The 15,221-nt window shown below is 44.8% G+C and overlaps 1 protein-coding gene, 1 non-coding gene and 1 pseudogene across 4 annotated transcripts in view; 1 reads left to right on the top strand and 2 right to left on the bottom strand.

Annotated features, from left to right (window-relative positions):
• The window catches only part of TSR2 (TSR2, ribosome maturation factor), a 5,217-nt gene extending 2,819 nt beyond the window's left edge, over window positions 1-2,398 (bottom strand). Inside the window, exons 1-2 of one of the 3 annotated variants that reach the window (XM_023760005.1) lie at window positions 2,049-2,187; window positions 243-316 (exon numbers count right to left, since the gene is read on the bottom strand). In XM_023760005.1, coding sequence (XP_023615773.1) covers window positions 243-258 — 16 coding nt within the window. In that variant the 5' untranslated portion in view covers window positions 259-316; window positions 2,049-2,187. Of the gene's footprint in view, window positions 1-213; window positions 317-2,048 lie in introns of all 3 variants that reach the window. The other 2 variants (XM_023760007.1, XM_023760004.1) reach the window with 2 other exon arrangements.
• Window positions 2,399-7,149: 4,751 nt separating this feature from the next.
• On the bottom strand, window positions 7,150-7,256 carry LOC111827472. The gene has a single exon (XR_002831069.1). It is a non-coding gene; the product is annotated as a U6 spliceosomal RNA (small nuclear RNA).
• Window positions 7,257-13,338: 6,082 nt separating this feature from the next.
• LOC102439890 lies at window positions 13,339-13,732 on the top strand (annotated as a pseudogene).
• The last annotated feature ends 1,489 nt before the right edge of the window (window positions 13,733-15,221 follow it).

Here is a 15,221-nt window from a genome sequence, read left to right as displayed (position 1 = left end):
TACTTCTCCCCCTCCAGGGGTTTCCTCGTACCAGGCCACTCACACCAAGAGACCTGCCTCCTTTTTCCTTCCCCCTCTACAGCCAAGCAATCTCCAAGTCCCTAACCCACCCCTTCTTTTCCATGACTATCACCACTGCCCTAGTTCAGGCCTCATCACTTTCTAGAGAGAAACAGCCTCCCATTAGTCAGCAAATCCCATCCTATTACTCACCTTAGAACCTGCCCATGAATTTTTCTCACCTACTGCAGTGTTCATATTGTGCTTTTGAGAAATAACTGTCCTGCTCGGTTTTAAAGGAATCTATTACAGAAAGCTAATGGGAAACAAAGGTAAACAGGCTTCTTTTTACTAGTTCTTATCCTTATCCTAGCCCAGTGATGGCAAACCTTTTGAGCTCGGCGTGTCAGCATTTTGCAAAACCCTAACTTAACTCTGGTGCCGTGTCACATACAGAAATTTTTTGATATTTGCAGCCATAGTAGAACAAAGACTTATATTTTTGATATTTATTTTCTATATTTAAATGCCATTTAACAAAGAAAAATCAACCAAAAAAAAATGAGTTCGCGTGTGACCTGACACGCGTGTCATAGGTTCGCCATCACTGTCCTAGCCTCTACTATGTTAATGATTATTGTGACTCTTAAGGAGGAGCTGAAGAAAAGAGCTTTTCTTACATAATTTGGCTGGAGAAGTTTTTTCTTCACTGAACATCTAACAGAACTATGCTTCCATAGCATGCATTTTGGTGAACACTGGCCTAAAGGACAAAATCAAAGGCATGTAAGGCCATCAGCGTCCTACCCTTTTCCAGGGCCTCCCCACCCGCCCCAGCTTCACTCTCTGCCACTCCTCCCCTCCACACACCCACAAGCAAGCAAGCATGCATGAACGCACGCACGCATACACCACACACATACACTTACTCCAATGCTGAGCACCCTACCACTTTCCAAATATAACACATAATCTCCTCATACCACAGAATTTATTTGTGTTGCTCTCCCTGCCTCCTCCACCTAGTTAACTCTTTCTCATCTCTTCAGACTCAGCTCAACCACCACCAAAGAAGCCTCCTCCCAAGTTTCCTGTTACCCACGCACCCTGAGCTCCTCTATATTAGAACACCTACCACCCAGTGTGTGAATGTCTATTTAATCATCTGGATCCCTCGCTAGACTAAATTTCCTTGAGAGAAAGTCTCTGCCTACTGTCATCTCCAAGACTAAAAAACTGAGTGAAGAATTTTGTAAAAATCATACTATGCAAAAGGCCGTCTGCAGGGCCCCTTATTCTTCTATGCCCTCAAGGCACAACAAAGGTGTAGATCCCTGTTGTTCAAACAGCCAGATGTGAAAATGTGGCTAGGCCAAACTGAAATTTGCTAAAACTGGCCCTAGCAGGTTTGGCTCAGTGGATAGAGCATACGTCTGGGTTCGATTCCGGTCAAGGGCACGTACCTCAATGGCAGGCTCCTCCCTGGCTCAGGCCCGGGTTGGGGCGCCTGCAGGAGGCAACCAATCAATGTGTTTCTCACATCATGTCTTTCTCTGTCTCTTCCCCTCCCTTCCACTCTCCCTAAAAATCAATTGGAAAATATCCTCAGGTGAGGATTTAAAAAAAATTTTTTTTTGGAAAAACTAAAATAGCCAGATTTTGAAAACGTAATGCTAAAAATGATGTAAAACAACTGCAGATTTTTTTTTAACGTAATGAGACGTGACTCACATTATATTTCTATTGGACAGCTCGGGGGTGGCTACTTTCATGCCCATTTTAGGAATTAGGAAACTGAGTCTCAGGGAGATAAAATGACTTGCCCAGAGTGATACCATGAGTAACACCCTCCCGTAAGGCATCTGACCTCAGGATTCTGACTCCAAAGCTGGTATTCATTCCACCTCGCCCTCAGGTACCAGCCGACAAATTGCTCAAGAGGAAGTGCGGACTCTCCACCTCCCAGCCTCCTGCTCCCCACCCTCCGCCCCCACGTCCCCTCCCCCACCGATCCCCCTCCACAGTCGCAGCACCCGACATTCGCTCACCATTGCGGAAGAAGTACTCCTCCACGGCACCTCCCAGCCACTCGGCCTTTTCCTGGCTGTGCACACCCCCGAAGCCATTCTCCACCGCGATCTGCGAACACAGGCCCAAGCCGACCACGTCAGCCCGACAGCCGGCTGGAGGTGACGCAGGAGTCCGCCGCCGAGGCCGCCGAGCCGCAGCGCCCAATGCCGGCCGATTCCTCGCCTGTTCAGGCCCTAACCATTCCCGTCCCGGACCCCACTCACCTGCAGGCCGGCCAGGCCTCCAGCGCCGCGCGGACCCCAGGCCCTGAAGAGAGCTCTCAAATCTTCCCCAGCGCCCGGCCATCATCGGGCTGCGGAGCACATGATGCGTAGGCGGACCAATCGGGTCTCAGTGCGGACCAATCGGGGCGCAGGACGGCCCAGGCAGAACGAGTCGATAGCCGAGCCTGAGAACTCAGATTCAGCTTTCCGCTGACCTGGCACAAGACTAGAGCAATAGAGAAGTCTGTCAGAGCAACGGATGACACCATCACAGATGCTGGCCTGCAGTCATTAAACCAAAGGAAGCCAGAAGCGGAGGAGGATGGCGTGGGGCCGAGGGTTCTGAGCCTCTGGGTTCCGGGCCAGGGCCATGTATACCGCGCAGAAAAGATGTGGGGAGCCCTGGCTCGGTAGCTCAGTTGGTTAGAGCGTGGCCCCAATATGCCAAGGTTGCGGGTTCCATCCTGGTCAGGGCACATACAAGTATCAACCAATGAATGCATAAACAAGTGAAACAGGAAATCGATGTTTGCTTCAAATAAATAAATAATAAATAAATAAATAAATATCTCAAACATAACCTAACCTTCCACTCTAGGAAACTAGAAAAAGAACAAAATAATCGCAAAGCAAGCAGAAAGGAGATAAAAATTGGAGAGGAAATAAGTGGAATAGAAAAACAATGGAGAAAATCAGTGAAACCAAAAGTTGGTTATTTGAAAAGATCAACAACATTGGCAAACTTTTAGCTAGAGTGGCTAATGAGAGAGAGAGAGAGAGAACTCAACTTTATGGAAATCAGGAATGAAAAAGGTGGTATTACTTCTGACTAGTCAAAAAAGACCACTTTGTATGATACCATTTATTTTTTTGTACTTTTTTTGTATGATACCATTTATAAGAAATGTACAGAACAGGCAAATCTATAGAGATAGAAAATAGATTAATGATTACCCAGGGCTTAGGGAAGGGAGAAATGGGTCTGACTCCTAATAGGTACAAGCTTTCTTCTGGGGGTGATGAAAATGTTCTACAATTACATGCTATAGGGGCTGATTTGTAACACACACACCCCCAATTCATATGTTGAAGACCTAACTCCCAATACCTCAGAATGTAGAACTATATTTGGAGATAGAGCCTTGAAAGTGATAATTAAGGTAAAATGAAGCCATATTAGTACATTCTAATCTAATATGATTGGTGTAATTGTAAGAAGAGATTAGGACACACAGAGAGACACTAGACACAAGCATGCATGGAGAGATGACTATTGAACACAGAGAGAAAGTGGACATCTGTGAGCCAAGGAGTAAGGCCTCAAAAGAAACCACACCTGCTAACACCTTGATCTTGAACCTCTAGCTTCTAGACTTTAGAGAAAATAATTTTTTGTTGTTAAAGACATCAGTCTATGGTATTTTGTTATGACAGCCCTAACAAACTAATACAGTTACACAATACTGTGAATATACTAAAAACCATTGAATTGTACACTTTAAATAAGTGAAACAAATATTTCAATAAAGCTGTTCTTGGAAGAGTATTGTAGATGACTTTCTCTCACAACAAAGATTGTTAACTTAGGACTAGATCCTTGTTAACAGTCTGATGATTCTGTGCCTGGCCCTGTGCTGAATGCTATTGGGTCATAAGGTTGGGTCAGATGCTCAGGGAGCTCAAAGTCTGGCATGCAAGATTTGTTCAAGGACCATAGAGTATGATCAGTGCTCGGGGTGAATCTAGGTTTTGAAGGTTGAAGCAGATAGAATTTTGCAAGCTCTGTTTAAGAAAAATAGTACAGCCCTGGCCAGTGTGGCTCAGTTGGTTGTCACCCCATGCACCAAGAGGTCCCTCCTGGTCAGGGCGTATGCCCAGGTTGCGGGCTCAATCCCCAGAAGGGGGCATGCAGGAGGTAGCCAATAGATGTTTTGATCACCTGAATAGAATTGAATTCTTTTTAGACTCTCTAGGAAATGTTATTATAAAATAGATGTTTCTCTCTCCCTCTCCTTTCTTCTCTCTAAAATCAATAAAAGCATATTTTAAAAAAAGAAAAATAGTACCAGTTTAGGTATGATAGTAAACATTGCTTTAGATTTACAAAGAAATCACAAATGATACAAATTACAATTTTTAAACTGCATGTATTAAATAAACATCCTCAAATCCAGAAAAACAAAATATTCTTATCAATTGCCTGATTCACCCCTCTACTAATGTTTCTATTTTTATATTCTCTTATAAATAAATAGGACAATTATTTTAATAATAACATTTCCTAGAGAGAATAAAAAGAATTTAATTCCATTCAGGTGATCAAAACTTTTATTATTGGTAGTTTAGAAAAGTTTCAGCCTTGCAACTCATTATAAGTAATGTGAATTTTAAGATTGTTGGCAAATTTGGGGAAACCTCTAGTTTCTTTTACATGTGAGCTGTAAAATTTCGGGGTATTTTAACTATTCTTGTGCCATGACAAATCTTAAATACGTTTCAAATTGACAATGCTCAATAAAACAACAAGGGACTTGGAACTGGCCTGTGTCAGTGCGGGGCGCTGAGGCTTAAGCTTGATTAGTTCTCCAGCTCTGGGCAAAGCCATAGGAGAAAGGAGGCCAAGAGAGACCAGCAGGGGGGGTCCCTGACCCAGTCGTGGGGGTTGTGGCAACCCTCTCAGAGATGATACCAGGAGTGATGCAAAGTTTGAGTGGCATTTTGCCAGGCGATGGGCAGTTTGTGCGTTATGAGGGTGGGAATGTCACTAAAAGAAAGAAAGAACCTTTCATGCCGCGGAAACAATGTATATACAAAGACTCGGAGGCAGGAAACAGCATGGTATGTGATAAGAAGAGTGAACATTCCAAGACTGATAAACTCCTACCAAGCTCCAGACACTCATTCCAGCAGATGTAGCCATTTAAACTCGGCAATTTAGATTGAGTTCAAAGAGGCCCAAATGAAGAAACTGAGATTAGGCACTTCTGCCTGAGTTTCTAGGGTCTGAGACCTCAAACGTATATGGAGGGAGTAGATTAGATTCTGGTCACCAGCCCCAGTGTGTGCATGGGCGGGGGGTGGATTTCCCTCACCACCAAGCAATTCTCCAACATCAACTGGATGTCCTACAATTCAGCTCAGTTCTGACACTATCTGTAGGTAGTGTCAGATCCCATAGGTTAAGGGCTCAGTCCTACAAAACTCACCCCCCCACCAACACACATTTCAGATTCCAATAGAAAATATATATTCCAATAGCAAATATATATATATAATCATTGACCACTCGTGCTTGAATTCAATCTCCAGCCTCTCTCCCCTCCCAGGGGCTTGTGGGATAAGACTGAAAGTTCCAACCCTCTAATCACGTGGTTGGCTCCACAGGCAACCAACCCCTTTCCATATGGAGGGAATTTCCCAAAGTGACCTCATTAACATGGCAAAAGAACCTTTACCACAGTCGTTGCTTAGGAAACCCTAAAGGGGACTTAGGGGTGCTTTCCTAGAAAAGGGGCTGGAGATTTAGCCTGCAACTGAGGTACGTGCCCTTGACTGGAATCGAACCCGGGACTCTTCAGTCCTTGGGTCGATGCTCTATCCACTGAACCAAACTGGCTAGGGCACATTCTCCCCCCCCCCTCCCCCGCCCTTGACAATCCCCTGGGGGCACATTTTTTAAAGTATGTAGTTAATCTGTGCTTCCTTTTCACAGGTCACAAACTTGTATGAGTTACATTATGTAATACCAGCAGCAGCAAGAAAATCAAAATGACAAATTAAAAATAGATTCCCGCCTGGCCAGCATGGCTCAGTGGTTGAGCGTCATGGTTTGATTCCCGGTCAGGGCACATGCCTGGGTTGCAGGCTTGATCCTCAGTTAGGGGCATGCAGGAGGCAGCATTGATGTTTCTCTCTCATCAATGTTTCTATCTCTCTCTCCGTCTCCCTTCCTCTCTGAAATCAATAAAAACATATTTTTAAAAAAAGATATCAGTAGCCCTAGTTGGTTTGGCTCAGTGGATAGAGCATCGGCCTGCAGACTGAAAGGTCCCGGGTTTGATTCCGGTCTAGGGCACATGCCCGGGTTGTGGTCTCGATCCCCAGTAGAGGGCGTGTAGGAGGCAGCCTATCAATGATTCTCTCTCATCATTGATGTTTCTATCTCTCTCTCCCTCTCCCTTCCTCTCCAAAATCAATAAAAAATTATATATATAAAGATATCAGTGCCTGAGCCCTCTAGAAGCAACCATGAAATACAGGGTCCAATTTCTGGACTGAACTCCCAAAATGATACCCCCAGAGCAAACACCCTGCCTGAGCCCCTTAAAGAAGCTCCCCAGGCTGTGTACAAGAGACTCCATTTGCAGAATGAAATTTCAGATCTCCATACTCAGGGCATAATCTGAGCCTCCCTGAATGAAACTCATGGCCCTGCCCCACACCCTCACAATGAAGTCTTGGATGAAAAAACGCCAGTATGTCACAGCCAGAGTGAGCCATTCAACTGTGCCTAGTAGGCAGAAACCCATTGGAGGTCCAAGCTGAGTTCTCCAGGGTGAAATTCCTAGCTGGAAGTCCCTGAAACTGATCTACCAAATGGAGGTCCCGAGACTGAGTCCCTCAGGCTAAGACTCCAGACTGACTTCCCTGCAGTGATAGCCATAGGCGAGCCACTCAGATTGAACACACATATAGGCCCCCAGAGGGAATGCCTAGGCCAGGCCTCTGAACTGATTCCTCAGATTGAAATCTTCAGCTCAAGCCCCTATATTGAAACTGAGATTACCAGGGACAATTTTTTGTTGTTGCTCATCCTCACCCGAGGATAATTTTTTCCACTGTGTTTTGTTGTATTTTTAATATGGAACGCTTCACAAATTTGTGTGTCATCCTTGCACAGGGGCCATGCTAATCTTCTCTGTATCGTCCCAATGTTAGTATATGTGCTGCCAAAGTGAGCACTCCATTGATTTTTAGAGTCAAAGGAAGGGAGGAGGGAGGAAGAAGGAGGAGGGAGGGAGAGAGAGAGAGAGAGAGAGAGAGAGAGAGAGAGAGAGAGGAATAGCAATGTGAAAGAGACTTTGATTGGTTGCCTCAACCTGGGCTAAGAATTGAACTTGCAAACTAGGTACATGCCTTTGGCCAGGAATCAGCCAGGGCTACCAGTGACAATTTTGAAACTTTTGTGAGCCCTGTGTTCTTGGAAAAACAGCCATGGTCAGAAATCTTCCCATCCTTTTGTGCTCTGAGAAAGGGCTAACTGCAAAGGACCTCCTGCTCCCACATACTGCAAGATAAAATGCAGTTCCAGCCCTGGCTGGTGTGGCTCAGTTGGTTGGCCGTTGTCTAGTGCACCAAAAGGCTGCTGGTTGGATTCCTGGACAAGGGCACATGCCCAGGTTGCAGGCTCAATCAATCCTTGGTAGGGGGCATGCAGGAGGCAGCCAATTGATGTTATGCTCTCACGTCGCTGTTTCCCTCTCCCTTCCTCTCTCTCTAAAAATCAATAAACTTTAAAAAAAAATAAAATGCAGCTCCACCTTTCTTCAAAGACTCAGATAAGACCTGCCTCTATCTTTCCTCATCACATCATAAGACTCTGAAAATGTCTACCCTTATCTGCTTGCCTCCATAAAAGCCCACTCTTCCTTCTTTTTCTTCAAGGTATTTCTCATTAGTGTACTGTCTATTGCAATGGCTTGAATAAAATCACCCCCTTAATTGTCTACTTCATTTGGTCTTTCACACCATTCTCAGTCTTCTCATCAATGAACATTAACCTCAGATCCTCAGAGAAGCTGCCTCATTCATTCATTCATTCATTCACTCATTCACCAAATATTGGTGGAGTGCTGCATATGTGCCAGGCACTGCACTAAGCACTAGGGAGCTAACAAGACAGATAAAGGCTCTACTTTCACAGGGTTTACATTTGGGTAAACATAATAGGAGAGAGAGGGACAGTTTTTAATAGGGCGACCAGGGAAAGTACTTCTAAGGATGTAACATTTAAGCTGTACTCATAAGGAGGAAATGGAGGGCCAGAGGAAGAAGGTTCCAAGAGAAGAGAATGACAAATTCAAAGGCCAGGGTAACAGAAATTATTATGAAAGGAAAAGAGCTACAGGAGATGATTGTGTGACACAGACAAGGGCCTTGTTAGTCTTGGCAAGAAGCTTGAATTTTACTTGAAATACAATGGAAAATGTCCTATGCAGGGGAATGAAATGACTTGTTCACTTTTTTGAAAGACCACTCTGGCTACTGTATGGAAAAGGAAATATAGAGGGGCAAAAGTGGAAGCAGGGAGACCATTGGGAGGCTATTATAATAGTTCAGACAAGAGACAATGGTGGTTTGGTGTAGGTTAGTGATAGTGGAGACAGGGAGATGTAAACAAATTCAAGAAAATTTTAGAGATAAAACTAATAGTGTTTTGTAATAAGTACTACTGAGTGTGGAAGAGGTGAGGGAGAGGGGTGATTCTCAGCTTTCTAGTTTAGGAACTGTTATAGAGGAAGGTGGCAGGAGAACAGACTTGGAAATATTAGGATTTCTGTTTTAGACATGTTCAACCTGGGGGGCCTGTGAGATATTAAAGTGGAGATGACAAGGGGCAAATGGGTCTACAAGTTTAGAGAATGCCAACATTTGGAGGTCAGCAAAGGAAAGTGAGAAGAAATACACATGTTTCAAGAAGGAGGGACTGCTCCAGCGGGCATGGCTCAGTGGTTGAGCATCGACCTATGAACCAGGAGGTCACAGTTTGATTCCCCGCCAGGTTGCAGGCTCCATCCCCAGTGTGGGGCGTGCAGGAGGCAGCCGATCCATGATTCTCTCTCATCATTGATGTTTCTATCTCTCCTCCCTTCCTCTCTGAAATCAATAAAAATATTTTTTTAAAAAAAAGGAGGGACTGGTTGATTGTGTCAGATGCTACTGATAGGACAAGTAGGATGAGAAAAGAAAAGTACCTGTCGGTTGGATTTGACAACATGAAGCCTTTAGTGATTTTAGCAAGATCAGATTGCATGGAGTGGTACTAAACTAGACTGAAATTGGTTGAAGAGTGACTGCGAGGTGGAGAAAGAAATGTGCAACCTATGTCTTGAAATAGGCAGTAGCAGGAAGAGCTCCTGGAATTCACAGGGCACTCTTAAAGATGGCAGTCAATAAAGCATATGCATGCACTGATGGGAATAGCCCAAAAGAGGAGAAACTGGAGAGGCAGGAGAGATGGGAGTAACTGAAGGAGTGAAGTCCTGGAGCAGATGGGAGGTGTCTAAAGCAGAAGTTGAGGGACTGGCCTTCAATATGAGGAGGAACAGTTCTTCCATGTGACAAATCAGAAGAGGTTGGGTCCAAAGAGGATTGTAGATCTGGTGGTGAGACAGGGAAATTCCCATTTGAATTCATCTATGAATGGGTGACAGTTGAGGGTGGGACCGAGCTGGGATGTGGGAGGTTTGGGAAGAGAGAAGGTACAAAATAATGAACTCTGAGAGGGTGAAAGTGAGCATAGCAGGATTGCTATGTTATTAAGGCCCATTTGAGGTCTGCCATCAATAATTTAGAGTGAAATCAATTGACTTGTGTGGTTTTGGGTTTTCTCTAATAACATTCAGCTGCTCTGATACATGCGGAGTAGGTGGGGCATTGCGATTAGTCTGGGTTGTGCTTGGCCAGGCCAATATAGAGATGGGGGTCACTTTATGTCCTGTCGGCCACAAGAGCTAGAATAGTAAGGATGTTGTTTGCAAGGGAATAATTAGAATGATGAATAATGTTATCTAAGCCGGGTATGTTAGTTTTCTATTGCTACATAGCAAACTTAGCAACTTAAAACAACAATGTTTATTATCTCACAGTTCCCATGGATTAGAAGTCCAAGCACAGCTGAGCTAACTTCTCTGTTCAGGGTCTCACAGGCTGCAGTCGGGATGTTGGCCAGGGCTGCAGTCTCATATGAGGCCATCTATTACTTCTTTTTTTAAAAAATATTTTTATTGATTTTTTACAGAGAGGAAGGGAGAGGGATAGAGAGTTAGAAACATTGATCAGCTGCCTCCTGCACAGCCCCCAACCCCCACCAGGGATGTGCCCGCAACCAAGGTGCATGCCCTTGACGGGAATCGAACCTGGAACCCTTCAGTCCGCAGGCCAACACTCTATCCACTGAGCCAAACCGGTTAGGGCCATCTATTATTTCTTACTCTCTTCCAAGCTCATGTGGTTGTTGGCAGAATTTAGTTCTTTGTGATTATAGAACTGAGGCTCTCCGATCCTAGGGTTTGCCACCAGTTCCCTGCCATGTGGCCCTCTCCATAGGCAGCTCACGGCCTATTCTGTTAGTTAAAAGCAAGTCACAAGCCCTGCCCATACTCCAGGGAAGGGGATTACACAGCATAACACCAGCGTGGAGCCTCAGCTCTGCCAACTCCTAGCTAGCCACCTCCCCTCTCTGAGCCTCGGTTTTGTGTTGTGTGGTTTTTTTGTTTGTTTTTTACAAATGGGGCATAATCATACCTATTTTATAGGGTTGTTATGAGGATTACAGGAGCTAATTTATGCAAAGCATTTGATGGGAACCCCTGAAGAGGAAAGTGGGACCTGGGTCCTGCCCTAGGGAAGAGTCAGCCTGATAGTGTATGTGCCCTGCTGTGGGCAGGGACCACCTCTGTTCATCCAGTGTCTCTCACAGTCTAACACTCATTCCTCCACTGTGTTTTCTTTTCTGTGAAGGGTCTGTTCAAATCCCATCCTTATTTTTTTAAAAAAATATTTTTATTGATTTCAGAGAGGAAGGAAGAGGGAGAGAGAGATAGAAACATCAATGATGAGAGAGAATCATGGATCGGCTGCCTCTTGCACACCCCACACTGGGGATCAAGCCCACAACCTGGAACACAACCTGGGCATGTGCCCTGACAGGGAATCGAACCGTGACCTCCTGGTTCATAGGTCAATGCTCAACCATTGAGCCACACTGGCCGGGCCCATCCTTTTTTTTTTTTAAATTGGGATGTCAGGGCTTTGTATCCAGCAATGCAAAGATGGAAATGATTATTGATATTCACTTATTCATTCATTTGTTCATTCCAGAAGTACTGTCTGGGAGAACCTGTTAATCATTTTCTGCTAGTATCAAGTTCCCTTGGGAGCTGAGGGACTTCTGTCTGTCCAGCCTTCCTTTCAATCCTGTGAGTTCTCCCCCAACCATTTTCCGTTACTTGCAACCAAAGAATCCTGATCAAAACCCACAGTTATAAATGAGGAGATGAGGTTGAGCTGGCCTTTTGCCAACCTTATAACAATGATTTTGAAGGGATACCCTCAAAAAGCACTCTGAATACTAATGAATGAAGTCTTAGGGACTCAAGTTTTGCTTTCTATGTGCAGGCTCTAATACATTACTACGTGATAGGTGATAAGCCTGTTGTAAACCAAAGTGTGAGTAGACATAACACTCCGGGCTATTTGCTGTTGGAAAATTTCTGGAGCCTTGAAGACTTGAGTCATTTGGTCAAAAGGTTGGGCAGGCTGGGACCACCACTTGTGAGATAGTGTGGACAAGCACAGCTCACTCAAATTTTTGCTTTCTCCATTATGGAATCTGCTCCATACCAAATATGACCCTGGCGGGAAATCCCATAAGAGTGTTTCATTACCTTGCCTGGGAGAAACCAGAGCTGAATAGTTCCTGAAATTCCCAGCTGCTGGGCCTCATCCACAATAATGTCGATGTCCTCAGGCATTCATTCCATCTCTGGAAACCAGGGCTTCAGATGAGGGCTTTATTCAAAGATTAACCCTCACAGAGATGTGAAGTCTGTTTTTAAAAAAATAATTATCTATTCTTACTTGGCCGGCGTGGCTCAGAGGTTGAGCATTGACCTATGAACCAGGAGGTCACGGTTCAATTCCTGGTCAGGGCACATGCCCAGGTTGTGGGCTCGATCCCCCATGGGGTTGTGCAGGAGGCAGCCGCTCAATGATTCACTCTCATCATTGATGTTCCTATCTCTCTCTCCCTCTCCCTTCCTCTCTGAAATCAATAAAAATATATTTTTAAAATTATTATCTAGTCTTTAAAGGAAGAGCTTTCCAAGCTGTCCTTACCAGCCTGATTAAATCTCCCGGTACACCCCGAGAAACTTGTACTTTGTGTTGCATCTGTAATTGTGAGAACACCGGGTTTGGGACATCAAGCTCAGATCACCCATAACCGCATCTCCCTCCTACCTCCCAGACTTTAATAAAGTTCTGCATTTGTTATGCCAAATCTTTTGAACATGGCCTTCCAGCAACTTGATGAGCCAGAATAATTATTAAAGGAGACTTTGGCATCAATGCAAAGACCCACAGTGATGTGCAGACCTTCTTTCTTTATGAAAGTAATAAAACTTGATGAACAGTCAAACATCTATGCACATTGTTCCCCCAAAGTTTTCTTCCAGTTGTTGCTGGACAAAGAAACTTTCTTTATTTTTTTCCCCCAATGTTTTTCATGATTTTATTTATTTTTCTTTTTTCTTAAATATATATTTTTTTATTTCAGAGAGGAAGGGAGAGGTAGAGAGAGATAGAAACATCAATGATGAGAGAGAATTATTGATCAGCTGCCTCCTGCATGCCCCCTATAGGGGATCAAGCCCAAAACCCAGGCATGTACCCCTGACCGACATCAAACCTGGGAACCTTTAGTTGGCAGGCCGACGCTCTATCCACTGAGCCAAACCAGCCAGGGAGAAACTTTCTTTTTTTAAAAAAAATATTTTTTTTATTGACTTCAGAAAGGGAGGAAGAGGGAGAGAGGTAGAGAGAGGGAATCATTGATCGGCTGCCTCCTGCACACTCCCACACTGGGTATGGAGCCTGCAACCCAGGAATGTGTCCTGACCAGGAATCAAACCATGACTTCTGGTTCATAGGTTCCATGCTCAACCACTGAACCATGTCGGCCGGGCAAGACAAAGAAACTTTCTATCACTTTGAAGATGCCCAAGAGCTGGAAACCTAGAACTAAAGCTGAGAGATTGAAAAAATGCAGACTACAGGGGCCCTACTCATTCCCCTGGCTCTGATCCGCTGTTGTACCATGGGCCTAATCAGGCCTGTGTCTGCCTCCTTCCTGAGTAGGCCAGAGATCCCATCTGAACAGCCTTCCTACAGCAGCTCCCCACTCCGGGTGGCCAGACCCAGACCAGAGCTCCAGACCAGTGTCGTCTCCTGGGATATTGCCACAGCGGCCAAGTTTATTGGTGCTGGGGTTGCTACAGTGGGTGTGGTTGGTTCAGGGGCTGGAATTGATCATTGGCTATGCCAAGAACCCATCTTTCAAGCAGCAGCTCTTCTCCTATGCCATTCTGGACTTTGTCCTGTCTGAGACCATGGGGCTCTTCTGTTTGATGGTTGCTTTCCTCTTCTTCGTCATGTGAGGCTCTGGGGGATCACCTACCCATCCCTGCTGCTTCGACTCCAGGCCACGCCCGGTGCTGGAATGTGCTAAGCTTTACCATTAAACACAACATTTCTCTAAAAAAAGAAAGAGGCCCTGGCCTGGTAGCTCAGTTGGTTAGACAGTTGTCCTGATACACCAAGGCTGCAGGTTCGATCCCTGGTTAGGGCACATAAAAGAAGCAACCAATGAGCCCAGCTGGTGTGGCTTAGTGATGGAGTGTCAACCCATGAACCAAGCGGTCACTGGTTCAATTCCTGATCAGGGCGCATGCCTGGGTTGTGGGCTCAATCTCCAGTGGGGGGCATGCAGGAGGCAACCAATCAATTATTTGCTCTCATCATTGATGTTTCTATCTCTCCCTCCCCCTTCCTCTCTCTCTAAAATCAATAAAAAAATTTTTTTTAAAAACAGAAGCAACCAATGAATGTGTGGAACAACAAACCAAATGTTTCCCTCCTCTCCCCCTCTCTCCCCTCCCTTTCCCTCTCCTTTTCTCTACTTCTGAAATAAATAAGTAAAAATAAATTTTAAAACATGCCTATGAGCCTTATTAGTCTCACAAAGGGGCTTACAAAATAGAATGTCTTTGATGACATCAGCAGCATATAAAGGCTGAAAACTAGGTGCTGGCTATATGGAGACAATAGTACTCTGACCCAGTTGTATACTGAAGGGAAATTTCTCTCTTTTCCATCCACCCTCCCTACCTCTCTCCCTTTCTCCCTTTCCCCCTCCCTCTCCTCCTACCTTCCTCTGGTTGCAAGCAATAGAAATCAAGTCTGTCACCTTGAATACTAAAAATAATTTACTGTAAGTATATAGGAAACTTGCAGAATGGAAGGAAAGGCTAAAGATTCTGGTCAGAGGACAGGATCCAGAGCAGCTCTAGACTGATGATGGTCTTTTTAAAAATATATTTTTAATTGATTTCAGAGAGGAAGGAAGAGGGAGAGAGAGATAGAAACATCAATGATGAGAGAGAATCATGGATTGGCTGCCTCTTCCACACCCCACACTGGGGATCAAGCCCAAAACCCAGGCATGTACCCCTGACTGACATCAAACCTGGGAACCTTCAGTTGGCAGGCCGATGCTCTATCCACTGAGCAAAACTGGCCAGGGAGAGACTTTCTTTTTTAAAAAAAATTTTTTTTATTGATTTCAGAAAGGGAGGGAATCATTGATCGGCTGCCTCCTGCACACCCACACTGGGTATGGAGCCTGCAACCCAGGCATGTGCCCTGATTGGGAATTGAACCATGACCTCCTGGTTCATAGGTCGATGTTCAACCACTGAGCCTTGCCAGGTCAGGCTGATGATGGTCTATATTTTTTTTTTTTTAAATATATTTTATTGATTCTTTACAGAGAGGAAGGGAGAGAGAGAGAGAGTTAGAAACATCGATGAGAGAAACACCGACCAGCTGCCTTCTTGCACATCTCCCACTGGGGATGTGCCCGCAACC

The sequence above is a fragment of the Myotis lucifugus genome, unplaced genomic scaffold (genome assembly GCF_000147115.1).
Source record: "Myotis lucifugus unplaced genomic scaffold, Myoluc2.0 scaffold_169, whole genome shotgun sequence".
Lineage (NCBI taxonomy): Eukaryota > Metazoa > Chordata > Mammalia > Chiroptera > Vespertilionidae > Myotis > Myotis lucifugus.
This window is presented reverse-complemented; position numbering and strand designations above follow the sequence as displayed.